The following is a 24,813-nucleotide window of genomic DNA, read 5'->3' on the forward strand; positions in this document are numbered from 1 at the left end:
CTCTCTGGTCAGAATCCAGGTCTTGCTTGAGCTGTAGAGGCCCTTGTTCCTGCAGCAATACCAGGCTGCAGCCCCAGCCCTCAGCCCTTCTCGATGCAGTTCTTGAGGCTGTTAGTGAGAATCCTCCCTGAGATGTTTTCCAGAGTTTCTATATTTCACTCCAGAAGCCTGTCAGCTCTGAGAGGCTGGAACAGCAAAGGCACTGGAGCCCACATCCACTTGGCAGCACACATCTCACTGCATTTCCCTTGGTTTCTACCATCTCAGGTGTTAGCTGAGCTGCCTTCAGTGCCTCGGGGGCTGTGGGACTTGGCGCTAGAGCCCAGCTTGGTGTATCAGCCACATGCCAGGGCTGACGAGGTTTCTCTGCAAAAGCTTTTCCTCACTGGTGGCCAGGGAGAGCTGGGCACAGTCCTGGCCCCGCCAGGGCCCGGGGAGTGGCAGTCCCTGCCCGCAGCCGTCCTGGCCTGCAGCAGCCAGAGGCAGCGGCCCCGTCCCCACCAGCCTTGCTCCTCCTGCTCCAGCTGCTCTGATCACGCAGGCAGGATGGAGGTCGTTGCCAAATTTTGCTTGGCCGGACTTGGATTTTTATTTTTATCTCCTACAGCTTGTAAAAAGGCTTTTAAAAGATGGGATACGTCTCTCTGTTTTCCCCACGGGCACTGCTTATTTATGACTTTTTTTCCCTTTGTCTCCAAAGGGGCTCGAAGTAACTTAAGGGCTTGTTTTAAGCGCCCTCGAATGAAAATGATTCCATTCCCAGGTTTCCTGAGGATGGTGCCTCCCAGAAGTTGCTTTAGGATTGTTATTCCAGGACCAGCAAGGGGAGCTCAAGCCTTGTTTACGGTAGGTCCCACACTAATTTTTTTTTTTTTTTTTTTGCTAGTGAGGTGTTTTTCACCCCAGTGCGTGACCCGGGTGGGGATGCCCAGGGGATGGTTTGTGCTTTGGGAGGCGGGGGCTGTGGCACGACGCGGAGCGATGGGAGGGGGATGCGGGCGGCCGGTCCTCAAGCAGAAAGCGAAACAAGAGCTGCGGGGGTCGGCTCGGGCCCGGGCGCGGGTGGGCAGCTGCTAAACGCCAACTCGTCAGCGCGAAAAGGAGCTTTTTCCTGAGCAAGCCCGCCCAGCTGCACCAGCCGTCAGCGCGGGAGCAGTCGGGCTGGCCCAGGGCGGGTGGTCCGCACGCACCGCTCCATCACCAGCCCAGCTGGGAACCGGGACAGCCGCCGCGCCCCCGCCCCGCCCCGCCCCGCCCAGCCGGAGCTCCCCGGGGCCGCTCAGGAGCTCCCCGGGGCCGCGGTGGCGGGTGATGTCCCCAGCGGGCCGGGCAGCCTCATCCCGCTGCGACCCGCCCGCTGAGGCGCCGAGCCCGGACACTGCGGCGGGGCTGCGGCTCCGCGTCCGGGCTGCTCCAGGGCCACCGGCGGGGCCACACCGAGCCCGGGGCCGGGCGGGCATCGCTGCCGTGACAGGGTTAACCGCGGCGGAGCCTCTGCGCGGGGCGGTCCCCCCGGCGCGCCTCCCTCCCCGCGGCCGCCCCCGCCCGCCCCTCGCCCCGCCGCTGCACCTGCCCGCGGCCCCGCCGGCAACTTTCGCCGCCTGTTGCGCTCGCCGAGCTGCCTGCCCGGCCGTCACTGCCATGGGCGGGTAGGCGGCCCGGGGGGTCGGGCCGGGAGCGCTGCCAAAGGCTCTCCGCCCTCTCCTCTCCTCTCCTCTCCTCTCCTCTCCTCTCCTCTCCTCGCTCCGTCTCCGCCGCGATCGCTGCCCCGCGCTCGGCCAGCATGGAGGTGCAGCTGGGGGTCGGTCGCGTCTACCCGCGGCCGGCGGGCAGGACCTTCCGCGGGGCTTTTCAGAGCTTCTTCCAGAGCGTCTGCGACGCTTTCCAGCCGCCGCGAGAGGAGCCGGGCTCCGGGCAGCCGCCGCCGCCGCCGCCGAGCGCGCCCTGCCCGCCCAGCCCCCGGCCGCCGCCGGAGCCCCCCGCCTGCCTGCCGCCCCCGCCGGGCTGCCTGCCGCCCCCCGAGCCCCGCGCCGCCGGCCCGGCCATGGGCTCGTCCTTCCCCTGCGCCGGGGAGCTGAGGGAGCTGCTGGGCGAGGCGGGCGCGATGCCGCTGCTGCCGCCGCCCGAGACCGAGCCGGCGGACAAGGAGGAGGCGCTGGGCGACAGCGCCCGGCAGCTGTGCCGCGCCGTGTCCGCCTCCATGGGGCTGGCGCTGGAGGCGCTGGAGGCTCCGGCCGAGCCGCTGCCCCGCGAGGACTGCATGTTCGCCGGGCCCGCCCGCGCCCCGCGCCCGCCCGCCCGCGACCCCTCGCCCGCCTTCGAGGCCGCCCTGGCCGCAGAGCCGCCCGCCGGGCCCGGGCTGCCCCGCGGCTTCGGCCGCGTCAAGCTGGAGAGCGCGGCGGGACCGGCCCCGGGCGGCGGCTGGGGCGGCCCGTGTCGCTTCGGGCCCGAGCTGGTCCCGCCGGGCCCCGCGCCCCCCTGGCCCACCTTCTTCGCCGAGGAGGGGCAGCTCTACGGGCCGTGCCCCGAGCCGCCCGCCGGGCCCGCCGACTGCTCCGCCGACGCCTGGTACCCGCCCGGCCGGGCACCGTTCGGCGCCCCCGCCCCCGGCATCAAGAGCGAGATGGAGCCCTGGGTCGAGGGCTACGCCGGCGCTTACGGCGACCTCCGGTGAGTACCCGCGTCCCGCGGCAGCGCACCGGCATAGGCACCCTGCATCCCTCCTCCCGCCAGTACCGGCATCCTGTGCCCGCATCCCGCATCCCACCGGCATCCCGCGCTGCCCCAGCCTCCCTGCCGCAGGTGCCCCGCGCTCACCGCGGGTCCAGCCCCGTTGTGTCCTGGCAGTTCCCGCTTTTGGTGCACCTCTCCGCTGCCGAACCTCCCCTTCTGCCGGGATGCTGTCATTTGGGACCGACTAGGCGAGATCCTGCCGGGAATGCCGCGGTGCGCGCCCGGTGTCCCCGCCGTCCTGTGTTGTGAGGTCGTTGTGTCTATCTCGTTTCCTCACGCATCTCTTATCCCGCTGCTCCCGGCCGAGGGGAGCGGGCGAGATCGGTACTCCGTGCCCCGAAGCAGGGACCGATCTTGACATCGAGTTAAAATCTTCCTCCTCAGCGGCTTGTCTCGCCGAGAACTGCCTGCCGGGAATACGCCGTGCAGAGCAGGAAACCCCGAATGTGCTGGCAGAGAAACATCACCTGTGCTTCGGGGCTGCTTTAAGTACAGGTAGAAAATGCGTTATAAAGTAGAGCTAGAACAGGTTTTGGGAAATGAGCCAGGGGAGAGGAGATTTTTTTTTTTTTTTTTGAGAAGTAGGATTCAATCAAGAATAGTTTTTTCCTGGTGGATTAACCTCAAAAAAAGGAGATGAGCCATTTCTGTAAAATACTGTACAGCATTTAAAGCAGTGGGCACCTGCATGCTCACCTGTCAGCACAGCGAAATGTGGCCGAGCTGATGGAAATGGGAGGGAGAAAGGGCTGACCAAGGGATTTTCTGCTGGCTGAGAGGCAGCCCCATCCAGGAGTATGTGAGACCTCATCTGGGGTTTGCATCCTGGGAGTCCTGTTTCCACTCACCCCATGATGCTTGGGATGCTGGGAGCAAAGACTGAAACGAACAATTAGATTTTACCTCCAAATTAGCACCAAGCAAGTGCACTGCCTCCGGGCATGGTTCTGTTTTAAATGCTCACAGCTTCATGTGGGTGCTGGAGCGATTTCCATCCACACAGTGATTTACTGGGGGATTGTACAGAGATGTCAAGGGCTTGGCGAAAGAAGAAAGAATGAAAGTAATGACAGGTCAGAAAGAGTGCAGCTGTGAGCATCATCCAGCTGTTAGCTTCGTACGTGGCAGGAGCTGTGCAAGCTCCGGGTGTGCCTCTGGAGTCTGGATAAATCTCTGCTGGAATCAGCACCGAGGAGGCAGGGAGGAATCCGGTTGGGAAAGTTCAGCATTCGGATGCTGGTGATGGTGGTGCAGGTTTGTTCTGTGTGGCCGTTCTGCCTGTGGAGCCTGTGCAGTGGGACCCCACACAGACAGGGAATGTCATGCTGAGGAGAGCAGGTGTGGGGTCCCACGGAGGTCTCCAGCCAGTCTTGTAGGCTGGACTAGGCAGCAGCAGGTACATTTTGCCAGGGTCTTGCCCTAGAGGTAAACGACATCTCCCTCGTTCCTGTGGGAAGTGCTGTATACTCTTCTTCCTTGCAGCTCTGTTGAGTGTGCTGTACCTGCTTCCCCTAACAGATTTCTGTGAGATCAACAGGGTTGGAGCTGGCACAGTAACCTTTACAACACCAGTGTCTTGTCCTTTGAACTCCAAGGCTTGTACAGCACAACCCTGGCTGCTACAAAGGTGTAATGGAGTGACGTAGTTTCTCCGTGTTCAGATGTCATTTTCAAACAAGTGGAACACTCGCCGTGGTCTGGCTCAAGCCACATGTGTTAATTGCTGCCAGGTTTACATTTCATCCTAGCAGAGTCTCCACTAGCTTTACAGCGTGCTTCTGGCCCATTCCTGCAGCTTTGCGTTTTCTCCTGGATCCGTGGGTGCCAGCACAGGAACAGCCTCAGCTGCTCCCGGGATGTGGATCATGTATCAGCATTCCAGGCAGCAGTGTCTCTGGGAAGAAAGGTTCGTGGGAGCTGTGAGGCTCTGTAGTGAAATTCCCTGATGGAAGGATGATTGGCATTTGGACCTGCACACCCTGTGCTGTCTGGTGCTAGGTCTGATCTGCCCTACTTGACCTTGCACATGAAGCTTTCCCCTTGTAGCCTCAGAGGATGCAGCCTCAGTGTTCTGTGAGGGGCAGTGAGAGACACTTCTGGGGCTTTACAAGCTAGGGACAGTGGGCACCTCAGAGCCATGTCCCTTGGGGTGCTGCTGGGAGCAGAGGCACACAGAGGCTTTGGAGAATAAGGAGCATTTCAGGGTGTGCTGCTCCTCCTTACTTTCCTCTCTGAATGGTCCTTCTGTCCATCAGCAGGATCATGGCTCTTCCCTCACAGATGAAGTTCTCCCAAGCCCCATTTCTACCCTGCTGCAGTGGGGACCAGCTATGAGTAGGTATTTTTTGAGTCAAACACCCTTCATACAACACTAAATCATGAGCAGTTTTTAATATTTGGGGGAGTGTCAGGGTTAAGAGGTGCTGGCACATCTCAGAAACACTGTGGCTATTAACAAAATTTGGTTTAATTTAAAGCTTTTGGTACAACGTCCCCGACTGCACCAGTCATGCTTACATGTAATTATCAAATTAATCTGAGGTTTTGTTACTCTGTGGACTGGGAGCTGTTTATTTTTGTGCTCTGGTTGTTGCATCATTACTACCAGCAGTATTTGAGGTGACTAAATAACCTGTTTCAGGAGCAAGATGGAGCATTGTCAGAACAAAGCCAAGGTTCTGCCGTCAGAAGAAAAATTACAGCGGCAGATTGGAGGCAGTGGCCTCTGGTTTAGAATGAAATGGAATCAGAGAAGGAGCTGTTGCTGGATCAATGGAATCAAAGGAGAGAAAAGGATTTAAGGGGCTTTTTGCTCAGGAAAATCTGCTGCCCGTGTAGCTTCAGACGTTTTTAAGTGGCTATTTGCTATCACTGCAGTTACCTGATGCTGATACTGGTCGGAATCCCAGTGTTTGCTGGTTACATCTGCGTTTGGTTCCCTCCCCTAGTCTGGCTGTGGCCGGTTTGGGCCAGCGCCACGTGTTCATTCTTCACCTGGCTCGACGGCTCTGTGATCGGTTCAGCTCTGTAATTGTGATAGGCTTACAGATAAAACCTGTGGTAATTCCTTCCTATGGAGGGAGGAGATAAGACTGACAAAGAGATGATGGGGTGAAGGGCAGCTGTTACACCGAGAGATGGAATGAGGCAGGAGGCTGTTCTCAGGGCTGCCCTCACTCCCACTCTGTGCCCACCAGCAGCTGCTCTGGTATTCCAGTTCCAGGAAGGCTCTGGGGACCCCCAGCATTGCACTGGCAGAACTCCAAAGCCTTTGGGAAAGGGCTGACTCTCCTGTCTGCTGTTGCCAGTGTGACCTTTCTGCTCTGGCAATCGGCAGAGGATGTAAATATTTCTTTGAAGACAAGAGGACCATGGAAGAATGTCATGTGGGCAGCCAGTCCCTTCAGCCCCTATAGACACATGGATGGGGAGCCTCTGGTGGCCTCTGGTGGTTAGGGATGTGCTAAAGCTTGTTGACAGTTCCTGATAAATGGAGAAAAGATAAATAAATGTCTTCCTCAACACCTCTCACTCTTTCCTTGCTCAGAGATACAGGGCGACTATGATAATCCAGCTGGAGCTGGATTAGAGAACTCAGGGCTTGGTTGAATGTGAGCTGGCATGGTAGCAGGCTGTGCCAGGGTGGATGTCTGTCATGGCTGGAGCTGAGGTTGTGAAATGATATGCTGAGGCCAGGTAACTGGAGCTGCAGGGATGGTGGAGCTATTCTCCCCAAGGAGAACCCCTCAGGACTGGGGGAGCAGCCAAGCAGGTGCTGGAGCATGGCACTGTTGGCTCCTTTTCCTCACTCCTGAGCATATGTCAAATCTCATTAAATGGTCTCCTCCTTTTCCCCTGCCTCCTCTGCTGGTCCCTCCCTCTGTTCCCTGCTCTCCTGTGCTCCAGCTGTCCCTTACTGCTGGGAAGAGGAAGGAGATCGGTCACCTCTCAGGGGTTGGGGCTGTGGAGGGCAGACATGTAGGGTGTTCATGTGGGACCTATGCAGCTGCTCTGAGTGTACACAGTGTCTCTTTGACTCTTCGCTGCTCAAAGGCAGACTTTGCCCCATCCTCATCTAGGCTTTTCCATCCTATTTTCGAAATGTCTTGAATTTTTGAGCTCTTGAACCCTCTGGAAGCTGGTTCCACAGTCTTATACTTGGTATCAGCAGTGAGTATTCCACCCTGGTTCCTCTCAAGTGCTGGTTGCAGTGGAAGGACAGGCTTTATGTGGCACTTGGTATTGGAAACAGCAGCTGAGAAATCAGAAAACTTTGCCAAAAAAACAAACCACAAAAAGCTTTAAGAGTGTTGCTGGGTTGGAGTCACACAGGTATTTTGTGTGTTTTCCCAAGGCTTCAGGGCTGGAAGCTGCACAGGATCTGCTCATGGCAGCTCTTCTCCTGCTTATGCAGCTTTTACATTCTTCCCACTGTTTACAGATTCCCTGGTATTTATGCATTGCACAGATGAGCTGTGCTTTGCACCACACCCTGCAGTCAGTCTGGCATAACCGCTGGTTTTCCTCCTAGGAGAACTTCATTCCACACTGAGAGCCAGTTAACAAAGTCCTTTAGTGCTGCTTCTGAGGACAGAAGAGCGCATCAAAATATTGATTGGGAACAAGAGATAGAGCGTGTTTTGTAGCCCAGGGGACAGGGGTGACTCCCGGGTCAGGATTCCCACTGCAGAGATGGGTTTTTTCCCCGGGACAAGATCCCTACCATGGACACAGGTAGGGGATGGACATCAGTGGGTGTTGGAGTTGGGATCTCCGTGGCATGGAGCCCGCAGTTCCTGGAAGTCGCTGCCTCTGTCCCCTTTCTCAGAGCGAGAAAGGCGTGGGACAGTCGCGGGAAGAATGAAAGCAGAAACACTGTAGCGAGGCAGCGAATGAGGGCGGCATCTAAGGGACGATGCCAGCTCCCCACACTCCCACACCAGGACCCTCCAAGGCCGTGCTGGGCTCCAGCAGGGACAAGAGCCCGCTCTGTGTCCGTGCCAGGGGTCACCCCCGGGTCCCAATGGGAGCAGGTTGCGGATGGGCAGGATGGGAGGAACAGGCACTGTGGAAACTGGAGCAGCTCAGAAGTCAGTCTGTGCCCTGCAGAGGGGAGCTTGCAGCTCCTGAGCTGGGGGGAAAGCTGGAAACACTGCCATGTGTTGCTGAAATCGCAAAATTCCATAAAATATTGAAAATCTCATAGTCGTGTTTTGGTGTCATGAAAACAGATTCTCGGGGTTAAGAACAATTTGTAGTGGAGAGCAGTAGCTCAGTGCTTTGTGTTTTTCTGTCATTCCCATGAATTCCACTCTTGGCACCGACCTTCACTCATGTTTTATAAATTGCTTGTTTGAAGGTGTCTGTCCCAGTTTGCCAGTTCTCCATTGCCAGTTGCTGTCTAGACTTGGAACACTCACTGGAGGCTGCTGGGTTGGTGTTTGCAGTGGATACTTTCTGCTAGTGATTGTAGATTAAAGTTACAAAATAAAGAAATTGTATTTATGTTATCCTCCTGTGGAACATTTAAGATTTATCAAATGAGTGTTTACTGAAAGAAAACTATTCAGTGGGAGACTTTCTATGACTTCTAGTAAAAACTGTTTGTTTCTGAGAGCTGCCGTGGTGGATCCCAGAGATCTGTGCAGCTGTGGGTGGCTCTGGAACATTGGAAATATATAGGAAAAGTGAAGATTCCTCCTTGCACAGCTCCTCAGCTTCATTACTTCATGCAAGTTAATTTTCTTGTTGGAAGATTTTCTGCAAAAGGCACATCTGCACCTCAGACTGATGCAAAGCAAGTGCCACAAAGCCATCATGGGGGTGGCTGGGGAGGGTGGTTTGGTGCCACCACATGCATGCAGTGATGTGGCACAGGGGCCACAGGCACCTCCTCTTGGGGTCACCATTGGGTAAAAGGTGAGCATTGACCAGAGTGATCTGCTCTCACCTTGGATGAGCCCAGCTCTACACCATGTCCATAGGAAAACAGCAATGGCAATGCTTCCTGGGGGAGGTACTGGATCCTTGCCAGCTCTTTCTTTTCCTCCAGCAAACAGCATGCACAGGAGGCAGATGGCCCATCTCCTTTTGTAGCAGAGCGTTTATGCCTGGTAAACAATTAAGAGGCAGATATGGTCACATCAGCCCTTAGTGGATGGCACTGCAGGCATGCCCAGTGGTGGCCTAGGCAGCGGCTGGTGGCCCTGGTATCGACGTTTGCTGCACACTGTGGGGACCAGAGCCAGCCCTGTTTGTTAACAGTAATAGTGGTATGAGGGAGCTCATTGAAATGAAAAGGAACTGGCCCAGTTGTCATGGCAAAGACTTGTGACGGAGGTTCTCCATCCATATTCTCTCGCTGTTGCCACTGCTGCCTGCCTTCCCTGATCTGTCTGTGCTGCCCATCTGTGCCCAACCACACTTAATCCCCCCTGCCTGCTCTGGGTGAGGGGCACAGGGAGGGACAAGCCTCCCTGGAGAGACCTCCTTGTGGGGGGAGTCCAGCTCACCCGCTGCCAGGTGCCTGCAGTGGGCAGTGCTTTTTTCTGCTTTAAATCTAGCCATTGCAACCCTGATTCTTCTTGCCAGCTTAAGTGAGATTCAAAGTATTCTCTAACAGTAATAAAAACACTCCCGGTAGTAGGACTTTACTGCTGAAGCACTTGTGAGCAGCTATTCATTCAGCCTCCAGGCCACTGTGGAAAAAGGAATTGTCCTTTTCCTGCAGGCAGGGGCTTAGGTTTGACAGCAGCTCTTTGGTGTGTGAGTGGCCTCAGCCCTGGCTCAGCGCTGGGGTCGTGCGGGGCTGTGCTGACTTTGTGCCTGGTGCTGGGGACCGTCCTGCAGCAGCGTGCTGGACTTGGCACCCCATCCATTAGTCCGTTCACCTCTGGTGGCCCCAGTGTCCCTGGCTAGCCCCCGGGACAGTGTTTGCAGGAGAGGGGTTACGGGAGTGCAGCATCGCAGGAGCTGCTGCTCCATGGGGACCTGCACAGAGCAGGCTGGGTTTGCTCGGTTTGCCTCGGGTCAGCTTGGCTCAGCTGCTCTCAGGGTGCTGCTTGCTCCTCGGTTAGTGCAGTCTGAACAGGGGCCAGAAAGAGCAAGGTCACCCGCTGTGCTCTGGCTCGGAGCTCCCCAGCCCCAGCCCGGGGACGCCTCTGCAAATAGTGAGAACAAAGTCAGGTGCTGACACGTTCTCAGAAGTGGTGGAATTGGTTTGTAGGGACACAGACCTCACAGATTAAGTGATTTGCAATAATAGAAATAATCTTAAAAGTATAAGCCAGTTCTCCAGGTATTTATAGCTTCTGCCCTTTTCTCAGGCCACCCGGCCCCAGGCAGCTCGGGTGTCCACAGGGGTGGATTACACCCGTGCTTTCCACAGGTGTCCTGGTGGCTTCCCTGTGCCATCCAAAGGACAAGGGAGTCCATCCTAATAAGTAAAAAACAATTCCTGGGATGAGCCTCTATTTCTGCAGAGGGGGCCAGTTTATAGTGTTGCCTGGCACATGGGGCTGCTGGCAGCTGGGCTGGTTGGACCATGCTGAGCACCTCATGACGGGCAAGACAGCTGTCACTTCCCAGACAACTCCAGAGGCAAAAGAGATGGCTTAAATCAGGATGGGAGAGTCAGTGCAGAGCCACCAGTACTGGGACACTGACAGTGCTAACTGGGACACCCTTGGTGTGGGGAAGGAGCACTGTGGGCAGCCTTAGCCAGGGCAAGCAGCCAGGCACGGGCACATTTACCATTTTGGTGTGTCTTTCCTGTTCCTGGGACACATTTGGGGTATGCCTGGGCTGGCAGAGCCCTGCTTGGGCTGTGCAAAGCAGCAGAGCTGTTTGAGAGCTCCGTGCAGAGTCCCAGCAACCTCTCATGCACTGGGCATGGCAGCAGTCATAAGGATTTACCTTTCATGTCCGTAGCCAGGTGTCTGTGACAGGCGCTGCTGGGGGTGCTGGCTGCCTGATCCAGCTTTGCTGGAGCCTGGGAAGCATGGTCATAGACTCAGGGAATGTTTGTTTTTGAAGGGGCATTAAAGCCCATTCCACTCCCCTCTGTGTGCAGGGACACCTCCCACTAGACCATGTTGCTCCTAAGACTTTGTTATCTGAGGATGGGTGGTGTGTTCTGGTGGGTCACCTCTCCTTCTGGACCAATATGCTCCAGCAGGGACTAGACATGGGCTGGCTGTAGTCAGTGGCTTTGGTAAGAAAGTCAGGGCAAATCTTTCTGTTTTACAGCAGTGTCCCCACCTTCCAGACCCACATCCTGCTGAATTCTTCTGGAATTGCTGCCAGCAGGATCCATCCCTACAAATGCCAGAGGGGAGGCTGCAGATCTCCAGAATACATTTTACAGAGGATGTGTTCAGTCCCTGGGATGAGGTGGGAAAACCCTGGAGTTTGCTTCCTTCCCCTTGTTCTCTCTCTGCCTGGTGGTGGATGGAGGGGGCTTCTTGTCTCTCCCAAAATGACACGACACGACACTTCTTTCTCTGGTGTTTTTACCAGCCCTCAGCATTTTGGCCGCTGTTACACATTTTAGCTGCGTTTGCTTCTTTGCTGGTTAGAAATGGGAGAAAAAACCACTTTGACCTTGGCCTGTGTGCTGAGAACAGAGCCCAGGCACAAGTTTCTGTATCACAAATTTCCTCGTGAAGGCTCCTGCCTCCTCCCCCTCGCGCCAATCGCAGAGCAGCATCCGCACATCTCCCGACCTGCTGTTGGGAGGGCTGGGACGGGATATCTCGGCAGCTCCACTTTCCTCTTGAAAGGGAAATACAGGGAAGGAATTTTTGTGCTGATTGGGTTGATAGCTTTCATCTGGGAAGCAATGAGGCGCGTTGACTGGAAAATGAAATCCACTTGCAGAGAGAGCTCGGATGATTTACTGTGTCTCTTGAATCGTGTGCGTGCCTGTGCACATTTGTGGATGTTCATCATCTTCCCACGAGCACCACATACGGATTATGTGTGTGTTCTCTTCTTTATGAGGAGCTTCCCCACCCCTCTCCCTGGGGCCTGCAGTGTTCCCTTTGCAGACATGTCCCTGGAGGGTGAACATTGTGCTGTGAGCTGCCCGCAGCAGGGAGAGGTGGCTGCAGCTCCCTGAGCCTCTGCTGGCAGCACAGGGCTCGGTGTGGGATCAGCATTGCTCCTTCTCCCTGCTCAGACACTGAGAACCAGCCTCCCAACTCACCCCCACTCCCTCTCCTGCTGTCTGGCAGTGCCAGCTCTGTTGGCAGGGCAGGGCTGGAGGACACGTGTCTGGAGCCATGGGTCTGGCGTGGGCTGTAACCCCCGTGGGCTGGCCTGGGCTTTGTCCCTGTGCATGTTCCTGTGCTCCAGAACATGTGACATCGTCCCGATGAACTCAGCCTGTTCACATGGATTTCGTTTTTCTGGCTCTCTGTAATTGGCTTTGTTTTCACGTGTTCCCTGTGGTCAAAAAGTCTTTTCCTGGATAATAGGATCTTCCCCTTACATAGAAATCTATTACTTCCCAGTCTGCTCCCCAGTCCCCTGGAGCATCTTTAAATGGTTAGGAAAACAATAGTAGCACAGGGACTTTTTCACTTTTCTTGTTTACAGCACAGCCTGTGCCAAATTGCCGGGTCCTTGATTCTGGGTTATATTGGGGGTGGTTTGAAGAGGGAGCAGAGCACAGTGCTGGGAAGCCTGCAGGACAGAACATCCCCCTGGAGCTGGGCTGAGAGTTTGGCAGAGCTAGCTGAGATGGGAGCTAAGGTTGCCAGGGGGCAGCTGTTCTCTTCTTAATCAGTTCACCCTCTCTTTTGCCAAGTGGGTGCTTAAGCCCTTGGATTATGGCCTGAGCTGAAGCAGTTGTTGTGTCCAGCAGGGAGAAGGTGGCAGCCTGGGGTTAGCAGGGTCTATCCCTCTGCACACGACTGCAGTTAGTGGAGGAGGCTCAGTGTGTCCTGCAGGATCCCCTGGGAGCAGCAGGGATCTGTTAACTCCTGGCCATGCTGTGCCCTCCTGCTATGCCTCTGCCCTGTTATCATTTCAGAGCTGGGGTCAAGGCGGGTGCACAGCCACTGCGGCTGCGGCGTGTCCTGAGATGACTATCTCACTGCTCACTCAGAGAGACTTGGGAGAACACTCTCAAGGCTGGGAGGCCTAAAATTAGATGTGGCATCTGTGTTTTGGTTTGCAGGCGGGCTTGAAAGAAAATTATTCCTGCTGCTTTCATTCCTTGCCTACTTGGAAGAGCACGGCCAAGGAGTGGTGAGAAGGGCTTTGATCCCCGGTGTGCCACAGATCTCTCTAGACATTGCTGTCCAGCAGGGCCAGTCAAAACTCCAGCTTGGATCTGTGATAACAGCAGGACCACCCATGCCCACAGGTCCCTGGAGTCAGCTGGTTGCAGGGCTCTGCTGTCTGTGTTTTCCTGGGAATGCTCTCAGCCCCCAAAACAACAGGTCTGGCTGTCCCTGCCATATGTCACTAAAAGTGCAAACTGGCATCAAAGCACTGTTTCCCAGTCCATGCTTGTCTGAGATACCCTGGGTTGCAGGTGTGTGCCACTGGGATTGGTACTGGTGCAGCTGCCCATCCATCCATCCATCCATCCATCCATCCATCCATCCATCCATCCATCCATCCATCCATCCATCCATCTATCCATCCATTCCCACCATCCATCCCCACCATCCAAGCCTTGCTGAGGAGCCAGTCCTACGCTGTTCTGTTCAAGTCCTGCCCTGATCCTGCCCCAATCCACATGCAGCTGCCACATGTGGGCAGCTGTGGGCTGTGGGCATGCCAGGAACACGAGGTGCTCCTGGTGTCAGCCAATGGCTGTGGGTTGCTGGGGAATTTACTTCTGTGTTGCCTGTTCTGCTAAGACTGGGGCTAAGAGTGGCAGGGAGACCTGGCACTAAATATGTGAAACCTTCATTATAATTAGTGTGTTTATGTCGGGGATGACTCACAGCACGATCCGCTTGGAGGACGCGGGAAGATGATACTATTGCACAAGTCGTGAAGTCTCCTCTGGAAACCCAGTGCTTTGCCAACAGAGCTGAAGGGAAATGCTGCAGATGGAGCTGGTATCCACTCCCAGACATAATAAGGCAAAAGATTTTTATGGCCCTGCAGTTGTGTCTCTGCAAAGATTTGGTCTTGGTGCATAAAAATAACTCAGTTCTGCTGGTAAGTTGTGGGACCAGTGCTGCAGTGCCACTGCAGTGATCCTTGGCTCCCCCCAGTGCCAGCAGGACAGGAGGGGGGCTGCACACTGAGATGGGAGGTTCTGCTTCTTGCTCCCATCCCTGTCCATCCCCACAGCCCCGTGCTGTGCCAGGGGGAGGGTGCTGGCTCGGGCCATGTGCCTCCTCAGCCAGGTGCCAGATCCGTGGCATTTGTGGTCTCCTCGTGTTTCCATGCCGGGTCCCGCCCTTGTTGCTGACTGGTTTTGCCTTGTGCTTCCTCCAGTGGAGAAATAAAAATGCAGAATTTGCAGCAATGGTTTCCTTAGCAATCAGTCCACTGCCAAAGGAAGAGGGGAAAATATTTTGTGTTTTAAATATCTGAGTCTGGGAATGAATCCTAGCATCCTTCAGCAGCCCAGCTGGGAGCCGACCACTGACCTCTGGCCACCAGCACGATTCGATCCTTGTTGCCAAGTTAAATTCCACATACATTTGGAGTTCCATGTGACACTGACTGGAATTGTTCTACCCTGGGTTTTTCTTGGTAGCCCTATACCAGACGCCGGGGTTAGGCTGGGGGTGCTGGGGGACCATGGTGGCCTTGGGGGCCATGTGGCCGGTTCACCTGAGGTGCTCCCATGGCTGGACACTGGCCCAGTGTTCTGTTCCTCTGGAGATCCACCTGGCACACCAGCTGTGAGAAAAGCCACCAAAGAACTCTCATCCCCTCTTCCAGAGTATTTCGTAAGCATCGCTGCACTTGATTTTGGAAGAGGGAAAGGTAAATGTTCTCCTGCAGGTGACGATGTTGGTATGTGGGACCACAAGTCTGCACCTTGGATGCTTTCCTGGGAGCTGTAAGCCTGTGCTCACATCTGGCATCATGGCACTGTCTCTTGGAGCATGAAATACATATATATCAAGTGTCTCATTATTTGTGATTTTCTTTACAGGCACATTTTCTTTTTGTGAGCTGAGGAGATGGATTTGAAAATGGAAGATTATGGTGTGGCTTAAACTAACTGCATAAATATCAGTGAGGACAGAGTGTTTCCTTGGGAAATAAGTAGGGTTTCTCTGTGCAACAAGGATGCCAAGGTCCTGTCCTTGGTGACTCCAGGTGACTCTGCAGTCACCAGGAGAATACAGTGTAGGGCTCTGATGGCCTCGGGAGTGCTCCTCAGGGCTGCAGCCTGCCTGCAGCCTTGCTGCTCCTTGTTTGCTTTTTTTGTCCCCTCTGTGCTTTGTAACCAGGTGAGTTCCCATCTGAAGTGACCTTGCAATGCTGTTGTGCCATCTCTTTTTGTAGGTACTTGCTCCATCTGGGGGATCAAGTGTTCCATCTTCCCTGAGCTGATTTATTTAAGCTGCTCCCTCAATTTCAGGCTTCTCCCTCAAATCAGGCTTTGAGGCAGAAGTTCTGGTGTCAGCTGTACCAAATGTGGGCAGCAGCCCTCGCTGTGGCCACCGGTGAGGTGCAAAAGCTGCAGGGTAACTTAGCCCAGGCTTTGCATCCCAGGTTAGCAAACCTGCCACCTTTCACTTTTTAAAGCTCATTTTCTGCCTCCTCGTTATGGATGATGGGGAGGTGAGAGGCCATTAAATGAGCAGGCTGGGTTATGCCATGGCTCTGCCACCTGTCCCATTGTGCCTCAGGCAGTCAGGTGGCAGGTTGGGGCTGTCTCCTGAGTGCAGGGACAAACAGTGGCTGGCTCCATGCAGCTCCAGGCCTGGAGCAGCCTCCATGCACCACAGAGGAGTGCAGGAGAGAAAAGAGCCAAGGGCTGGGAGTAGGGGAGGCTTCAGCTGCACTGGGAACATGCTGTGTGAAAACTAAACTGTTAAAATAAGTAAACAGAGTGTTTGAAAACAAAAACCCAGAGTTTAATGTGGAGATTTGAGAAGGGATTTGTGCAGCTGTGCCTGTGAAAGCTATTTGTGCCCCTGGGGCTGAGAGGCAGTGCCAGGGCTGGAGAGCCAAGCCTGCTTCTGAGAGTTGCTGGTGGGAAGACATTTGATTTCTCTTAGGTGCGCTCCTCCTGCCAGCCTGCACTACTGGGATGCTGGGAAAACCCACTGTCATCTGCTGATATTTATTTAAATCTGGTGAGGATCCAGTTCCTATGTGCATTTACCAGGCCTGGGGCTCATGCTCTGCTCTCAGATCCTATCGTGCCTCTGCTGCCATCACGCACAAAAACAAGGCATGGGCAGACTGGAAACATACTCAAGGCTATTTAGCAGAAAGGATATGAATTCAGTGTACAAAGCTTCATGTTTATAGATTAAATGTCTCAAAGCATTTTAACAGATGAACGCTCTAAAGTTTCTGTGCAGGCTTTGTTATCTGGGTGAGTGTGATGTGGTGGCTGTGAGCACAGGCTTGGCTCAGCTCTGGCTGGAGCCAGCAGCAGCCAAATGACAGTGCAAGGAGACACGAGGATGTGCCAAAAGGGAGCAGTCATGCCCTTTGCTGAGCAAAGGGTCTGGCCCCTTGATGGGAGTCACAGAACTTCATCCAGGCAGGAGCCCCACAGCTGCACTGAGGGGAAGCCAGTTAAATTTAATATTGCATTAGAGGATGTCATGCACAGGTGATGCTGTTTTAAAGGCAGAGGATCCCCCTGATAACATCAGAGTGTCCCATAAATGACAGTACGTGAAATGGCTGGGTAGGGTTCTGTGTCACCTAAGTTCATGTGTGAGTGCTGGCTCGGTTCTGGTCTCAGCACTCTCCTGAGCATCACAGATGTGCAGGCTTTGGACACAGCCCAGTGAAGGTGCAAGCTCCCTTTCCTCAGTGACTATGGGACCAGGGCACTCTGCTCTGGGGTCACATTCTGTGTGGGATGAGCTGGGGGTGTGTGGGAGCTGCCATCATTTTGTCCTGGTCTGGCTAAGGGGTGGGAAGTCATGGGTAGTTGTACCCTGGGCTCCTTTCAAGCAGCCTGTGCTGGCTGTTGCTGAGATGGAGACTTCCTTTGTGGATGAGGAGAAGTGGTTGGCTCTTCTTTTACAGTGCTTACTCTTGGCTTTCGCGGGGTGTTGTGAAATGTGGCTATTTGGTGATATTTAACTAATGACAAACAAATGCTCCATTGCAAAATGATAGTTCCTATTCCCCCAACATATTTGCTTGTGAGGGGAGCTTAGAAAATCCTTCTTAAATTTCCTTACAGAACCCTTCTGAAGCAAGAGCAAAACTCGCCCTGGGGCTGTAGAAGAGATACTGAGGTTGTTTTTTCCTTGCCCCTGAAAGCCACCAGGCTCCTTGGTGACAGCCATGACCTTGGCCTTCAAGGAAGGCCTGTCACTGTGTCCCAGTTGTGTCTGCCCTGGCGTGCTATCACCCTGCCTTGGGCTCCCTCCCTGCAGCAGGGCCAACACTGCCACACACTGCACCAACTGTGAGCCCCCTGCAGCACCCAGGGCTTGTTTTGGTCTGCCCTGAGCACTGCTGCAGCCCTGTGGGCCAGAACAGTCCCACAGAATAAAAGCTTCCACCCAGAGGAGAGTTTTGTAGCTGCTGGTGGTGAGCTGGGTGCTGAGCCACCCCTCGTGTCCTCCCTGAAGGGGGGACTGTGGCACTGCTGTGCACCTTGGGGCACGTGGCACCTGGGGCTCTGCCCAGAGCTCTGCTGGCCCTACAACTTCTCCAGGCACCTCTCTGGCTCTTTTGCCAGTGTTGTGTATTACCTGCACGTTCTGAGAACACCCTGTAAATGTCCCTTGGAAACTGGAAAAATGGATCTTTAAAGGAACCATTTGCATGTCTCATTCAGAGTTGCTAGAACATTTTTACACTGTGTTTTTCTTGCAATTCCATCTCTAAAAATAGGGGGCGGGGGGGGGGGGGGGGGAAGAGAAAAGGCAAATTGGCATTGTTTTAAAGTCAAGGGCATTCCTGGTGAGATGCTTCAGCTCTGAGCAGTGGCTGCTGGCAGGGAACCACACTGGTGCTGCAGGACCTGTGGCAGAGCTGCTTCCCACCTGCCTGAACACCACCTCCTGCCCCTTGGGGTGCTGGGGCTGTGCACACCCTGCCAAGCCTTACCCCAGGAGGAGCCTGTCCCACGGCCAGGAATCACCTTCCATGCCAGCTGGTGTCCTCCATTCTCCAAACACTGGTGGCAGTGGGGACAGGGGTGGCTGAGCAGGGAGGAGTGTGTGGGGAGCCCTGCCCAGCCCTGTCCCTGGCAGGGGCACGTGTATGGAGTAATTTGGATGCGCACCTGCTGGAAGGTGTTTCTGTACTCACACAACTCTTCGCATACATGAAGAGCTCTTTAAAAGCTGTTTCAGAAGCCACTCAGTTGCAAACCTGCTTTGCAGTTTCAGATAATTAATTCTCAAAAACAACCCGGGGTCCTCTGGGAGTCCTGTGCCTGTTGTCACGACACCTGCTGTGAGAGGCCCTGCTGCTCACGGCACACACAGAGCTGAGCGTGGGGGAGACAGAGTGGAAGCCTTATGAAAACAGGGAAATGAGCACTGTTGGATTTCTGACTGCACAAAGAGCAGAAAAGAGGTGTTGGGTCATTAGCAGAAAGACTGTTATGTGTGAATTTGAAACACACTGGATAAATAAGACACTTTTAGTTAGGCTCTTCTGTGTGCTGCTGGTATTCCTCAGCAGGGTCTGCTCTCCAGCAGCCCCTCTCACACAGTGCCAGGGCTCTGTAGCACATGGGATGGGGGGATTTGGGAGTACTCTGAGATGGGTGATGGGATCACACCAGGACAGGTGGGATCCACGTAAGCCAAGAAAGGAACATGTTGACTGCAACAGGACTTGACTATGGCAGGCGCGGTGCAGCCAACTGTATCTCCTCCATTTTATCAGAAATTCAAGAAAAGCCTTGGAAATGGAGATGGTTGGGGAAGGGTGGTTGAGCTGCATCTACAGATGAGTCACTGATTGCTCCTGTTAAAGAGATGAGAAATCACTCAAAAGGTTTTTGCTGTAAGAATTGAGGATGAAATTGCTGCTCCAGTTGCTGACCTGAAACTGAGGTGGGGTCTGCACAGCTCCCAGGTCAGGGAAAGGTGAGGACAGTGGGTTTTTCTGGGTATAAAGATTTTTTCAAGAAGTCCCATCTTTGTCACACTCACTGTTGTGGCAACCTGGTTGCTCACTTGCAAGCAACAAACAATGCCAAAAATGAAAGGGGATCTTATTTTACCCAAAAGTTGTGGAGACTTGCAGACTGTTAAAAGCTAATTGCCTCATCCAGTGGTTGCAGAAAAATGAGTTCTGATAGTTAACTCAATGTGCTGATGCTTCCCAAACTGCCTGGACATGTTGGCTCCTTATTTAGATAAGCCCCTGTCCTCCTGCCATGCCCTCTGGAAAAGCAGTTTCTCCATGGATCTGATCAAACAGATCTGATCAGGCTGGGGAGGGGACGGTACCAGCTGAGAGAGCAGAATCTGGGTGTGTGGAATGGTGAGGTGTTGAAGAAGGGGAGTCATGCACTGAGGACACCTTGGCATTGTGGTTAACGTGGCATCAAGTGGTTGGCAGTTCCATGCTCTGCCTTGTTTGGTGCACGAGCTTCATGATTGAAGCCAAAATTGCATGAGCACTGCGACAGCCACTCTCAGTCACCTTTTCTCCCTTGGCTATGCTGTCACTGTCAGTGTACTTTGTCACACTTTGTCACACACTGCACGCCGTGGGCAGTGTCAGGAGGAGCACCCAGCACAGTCTCTGCATGGTCAGGGCCAGGCTTGGCTCAGTTGTTGCTCGCCCTCTCCCTGCTCAGCGCTTGGCTGATCCATCCCTGCAGTTCTGAGTTTGCCACGACCGTGCTCCCCACAGCTTGTCCTGACCACATTTGTTGACCCTTCTCCTGCTCTCTCTGTTTTATGCTGCAGGTTGGAGGCTGGCCGTGAGCATGTCCTGCCCATTGACTATTACTTCCCACCTCAGAAGACCTGTCTGATCTGTGGGGACGAAGCGTCCGGGTGCCATTACGGAGCCCTTACCTGTGGGAGCTGCAAAGTGTTCTTCAAACGGGCAGCTGAAGGTAATGGGGGCAGAGAAGAGGGAAGATCATTGCCCCACTGTGGTGGCATTCTAAGATCTCTTAAACCAGGATAGGAGAAAAATTAGTTTATCCTGGATTTTTGTCTCCTGCTTTTGTAATTTCATTTTACAGATTGCTCTCATAAAGTAGCCAAACCAGCTTGCCAAAATACAAGTGTTTCAGTGGCATTGAGCAAACTCTTCTCTTAAAAGGTGTGTCTGCTGTGGCAGGGGTGTGGACCAAGATGTCTTTAAGGTCCCTTCCAGCCCAAATGTTTTTGTGATTCCATTATTATCTTAGTGACCTGGTGAGTTCCTGGAGCAGTCAGTTCCTGTTTCTCTTCTTCACTCTCCAGAGTGCTTTAAGCTCCCATCAGCCCACCTGCAGTCTCAGATGCACAACTGCCTGTTCAGGAGAGGCTTTTCCTCTCTTCCAAAGGGTCACTTCTGTGGCTGCCCACAAACCAGCATAACCCTCTGTCCATCAGGAGCTATGCTCTGACTTTGGGGCCCATGATCCTTCTCCCCAGCCAGTGTGAAAGCAACTTCTCCTTCATGTCCAGCTCCATAGTGTCAGGCTCTCCAGGGATAAGTGTGAGCCCAAATGTTCCCTCTCAACAGCGAGGTCTTTGTACCATCTTTCCTAAGCAATGAACATGCAGAAGAGCACCTAGCCCAGGTGTTTCCTTAGGCTGTGTCTCAGCAATGTCGGATTTCTACCTGCAGTTCAGAGTCTTGCAGCAGGGAGAGTCTCTGTTGTGGAACATGAACTGTCCTGCAATGTAACACACCTGCAGTCACTCCTCAGGCCTGCTGTCAGGGAAGATGAACCAACACAAGCTGTCATTTTCCCTTGGTGCTAACACAATTTATGTGGGCAGGCTGCTGGCAGCTGGGTCACAGGCTGTGGTGTCCTTGGGAGAGGGCTGGCAGCAGGGATGGGGACAGAGCTTCTGTCTCACCATGACCTTTCCCTACTTCCTTTATATGAGCAGAGGTCCCAGGCTAGGGGTGCTCACTTGCTGTTGTCAGAATGCTGCTTCTGCATCAATTAGATCAATTATCATTATCCTGCCTCTTATTGGAGTTGTGTTTCCTTCCTTCTTCTGTGCCAGGAGCCAGGTTGCCAGTGCTGGTTCAGGGAAGAATAGAGGCTATGCCACAGGGGACATCAGTGTCCTGTTGCCAAAAAGGGCAGTCATATAACAGTTAACAAATTTTGCATATTTCTCCCAAGTCAATAATTTGCAGATCTGTCTCTGCTGCACACCATCTCTGTGTCAAGCCAAGTGGGTTGGCTTGTGCAGCCAAAGTAAATAACAGATGCTTGTTTAAGTCAGCAAGTTATTGTTGATTTATAGTAAGTGGAGTCTTGGCTGTCAGTCAGATGAACTGCCACTGGAATGAACGCCTGTGTCTGGGGTGGGTGTGGGAGCTGTGCTCCCCCCTGGCACCAGGGTGGGCTCTGTCCTGGGGGTGACAGGGGCCGGAGGTGCCCACAGGCAGAGTGGCAGCCTGGGCTGCTCAGCTGTGGAGTTGTTTCCTCTCCTGATTGTGAATTTAAATGGCATTTTTGTCTCCTGGTTCTTCAGCCTCGCAGCGTGGCAGAGGGTTGGGAGAATTTGGTCATGTTGGGACTGGGCAGCAGCCCTTTGCCTTTCCTGAGGAGCTGTATGTGTATGCAGGCAAGAGCAGGGAAGGCTGCCAAATTGTGAGGTTTCATCTTACGCTACCCTGAGGGTACATGGGTAAGTCTTTATTTTGGGGAAGTGACAATAAATTGTGCTCCTTTATAGGTACTGAATGCAGGGATGGCAGGTGATGATTTCTGTTTTAACTTTTGGTGAGTTTCCAGACATATCTCTTCCCTCTTAAAGCCGAGCAGCATTATTCAAAGCTGATATTTCAGTGCGTTCTCATGTTTTAAAGTCCATAAAATGCCTCTCAGAAAACCTTAAGTTGCCCTTGGAGACTTTACAGCAGTAGATCAAAATGCTTCCCCATGAGAAAAGAAACCTGTTACCTTCCTGGTGCTGGTGTCAAGCCACAGCCTGCAGTGGAGGGAGCAGCAGAGGGCTATGACTGGAGCAGCACAAATAGTATCTTGGAGGAGAGGGAAATAGCTAGGAACATAATTTCTTTTTTATTATATTCTTCCGAGATAATAGTGAACTTATCTGGCAGAGATTCAGGGATATTTATGGAGGTTTTATAGACACGCAATGGCTTCTAGGGTGAGAAAGGAAAAAGATTTTAAAAAAAAAAGTTGTGACACTGATTATTCTTCCTTTTGGACACACTGAGGGGTTTATGGGCAGGAGCAGGTCATCCCTGCTTTGATGAAATATTTGAAGATTTGAGGGGTTTCACAAGTTCAGGTTTGACCGCTTTTTCCAGAAAGAGTTGGAAGAGTTAATAGAAAATAAAGGAATGTTATCCTGCTCTGATTTTGCCAGCTCTCATGATTCACGGGCTCTTTCAAGATGTCCAGGCTGTGTCCAGGCCAGCACTGAAGCACACCCTGCAGATTCCCCACGCCAGTGGGGATCACCTGGCCTGCAGGGTCACCACCCTCCTTTTGTGACCAAGCCCAGCATTGTGCTCTCCCTTGCAGTCACCTGCCCCAGGGTCCCAGCAGGGAGAGTCCAGAGGGCTGTGTGGCTGCCCTGTAACCAGGGCTGCTGCTCCTCTGCTGCCCACAAAGGAGGGCTCCCTCTCCTCATTTGATGACCAAAAATCCAGCTCAGCACAGATGTTGTTTTTCCCCACACAAATAAGCAGGACACCTCTGTGGTGAGTGTGGCTGGGCTGGGCTGGGAGTTCAGTCTTTGTGATGCCACCATTGTCCCTTAAACAGAAAAATGCTTCAGACAAGGCAGCTCCTGTGTCAGTTAGCAGCCCAGAGGTTCCTGCTGTCCCATTCCATCCAGGAGGGGGATCACTGTGTCTCTGAATATACCCCTGGAGAGAAGCAGAGCTTCCTTGACCCTCTGAGGTTTCTGAGATCTGGTGGCCACTTTAGCCAGCCCAGAGCTGCCTCCATGCAGCATTCCTGGCAGTGTACGACTGGGATGCTTTGGGCTGTGTTCCTGATGGGGCTGCCTTTAAATAGCAGAGAGCTAAATGAAAAAAATAACACAGTATTTGGCAATATTCCTAGCAGGCACCCAGCCAGGCTGCTGTGCAGGCTGCTCTGAGTGCCTCCATCATTCTCCATATGGATTAGTGTTCTATGTTCTGACCTGCTGAGGATTAGCCTTACACCAGAGAAATGTCTCTGGGCCAACTCAACAGTTTCTTGCCAGATTTCAAGATGACACCAAGTTAAAGTGAATGTTTGCAAAGATCCTTGCCATGTTATAAAAAGCTTTCTCCTCCTTGCCAGGCTGATGTGACATGCAAAGAAATTGACTCTGTTCAATTCTGAGAAGATTCAGTGGTGGGTTTCTTGTGACTGTTTGGGTGTTATTGCCTTAAAAAGCCCTGGGGAGAGTAAAAGATGGGACGACTAGAGCACAGGGAAAGCTCTGGGTGCTTTCCCTGTGCTCACTGTAGCCATCTGGTAAATACAGAGGACTATGCAGAAAACGACTTTGCAAAGGTTGTTCATCAGCAGTGGCTCAGTGCTGGCTCCTGGAGGCCTTGTGGCTGAGCCCTCATGAGTTATTAATAGGAGCATCACAAGGGAAGGGTGCCAGCACCAAACCCCCTCAGGGCTCAGCTCTGGGCATGGCCCTGCTGGTGACAGCCCCAAGGACCAGAGGCTTTCCAGGGGAGCTCTGGAGCGTCCATGGTTACATGAGACCTGGGGGAGTTGCTTTCACAGAAAGCTTGGCCTTATCCCACAGCTGTTAAAATTCAGTTTATTCCCTAAAATACAAGGATCTCTCTCTTCCAATTTCTTTCCAAAAAAAACAGTTTATTGGTTTTTCACATTTACAGTCACATATCTTGCTCCAGATGTTTGCACAGATTACTTTGTTGTCTGGAGGAGAAAGTTAGTCTGGGTACAACAGATCATGTGGCAACAGACCATTAGTTAGATGATTCCTCTGGACTGAGCAACTCACCTCCATAAATCATTGTTTTAGAACTGGAGAGAAGTTCTTCCCCTTGGCTCCCAGTGTGTGCTGTGCTTCTAGGACATGAGTGAGAGGGCTTGGAGGGGGAAGCAACTTTCTGCCTGGTGCTGGGTGGCCCAGGAGGGGCCCAAGGTGGAGGGGACATTCCTGGCAGAGGGGACATGGGCACTACAGTGTGTTCATGGTGGGGGCTGCTGCCAAGATGCTCTCTTGGGGTGCCTGTGCTGGTCTGGGGAAGCAGAGGGTGCTGGGTGTGACTTCCCTCCTCACCTGTGCACTTGTCAAACAAGACCTGTTGGCAGGGGAGGAGGTGGGGCTTCTTTGGGTGACATCTGTAGTGTCCTCAGGTCCTCAGCTGGGCAGTGATCTATGGGTCGGTGCCTTGCCAGTGTCCTGGGGGAAGGACAGGCTGGGTGATGGGCCTTGCAAAGAGCAGAACCACTGGGGAATACCAGAGAGTGGGTGTAAAGTCTGGACTTGTATGTACAGGTTTGCAAAGCAAGAATTTCTGCCTTGGAGTGACATGAGAAAACATCTCTGTTGTTTGCAGGGGAGAAAAGGAAAACAAAAAAGTGTTAAACTCTAGAGAAGGAAAAGCCAGCACATTTATCTTTAAATAATGAACAGCTGATTGCAAATGTCTGACCTTGCTCTGAAATGGACTGAATTGCCCTGAATTTAGAGGCAGGTCTCCATATGTGAGAAGTCACATCAGAGAGAAGGAATTCACATGTATTCCAGCCACCTTCTTCCCTGTTCTCCCACCTTTTAGAGGTGGTGGTTCCTTTCTTGG

General features: G+C 53.4%; 1 protein-coding gene across 1 annotated transcript in view; it reads left to right on the forward strand.

The window, feature by feature from the left end:
• Nucleotides 1–1,783: 1,783 nt before the first annotated feature.
• Nucleotides 1,784–24,813, forward strand: part of LOC310923242 (androgen receptor-like) — a gene marked incomplete at its 5' end in the record, with an annotated part of 38,766 nt that continues 15,736 nt past the window's right edge. Inside the window, 2 exons of the mRNA XM_083884439.1 lie at nucleotides 1,784–2,670; nucleotides 19,788–19,939. Of these exons, the coding sequence (XP_083740565.1) occupies nucleotides 1,784–2,670; nucleotides 19,788–19,939 (1,039 nt within the window). The remainder of the gene's footprint in view (nucleotides 2,671–19,787; nucleotides 19,940–24,813) is intronic.

The sequence above is a fragment of the Zosterops lateralis genome (genome assembly GCF_965231275.1).
Source record: "Zosterops lateralis genome assembly, chromosome: Z".
Lineage (NCBI taxonomy): Eukaryota > Metazoa > Chordata > Aves > Passeriformes > Zosteropidae > Zosterops > Zosterops lateralis.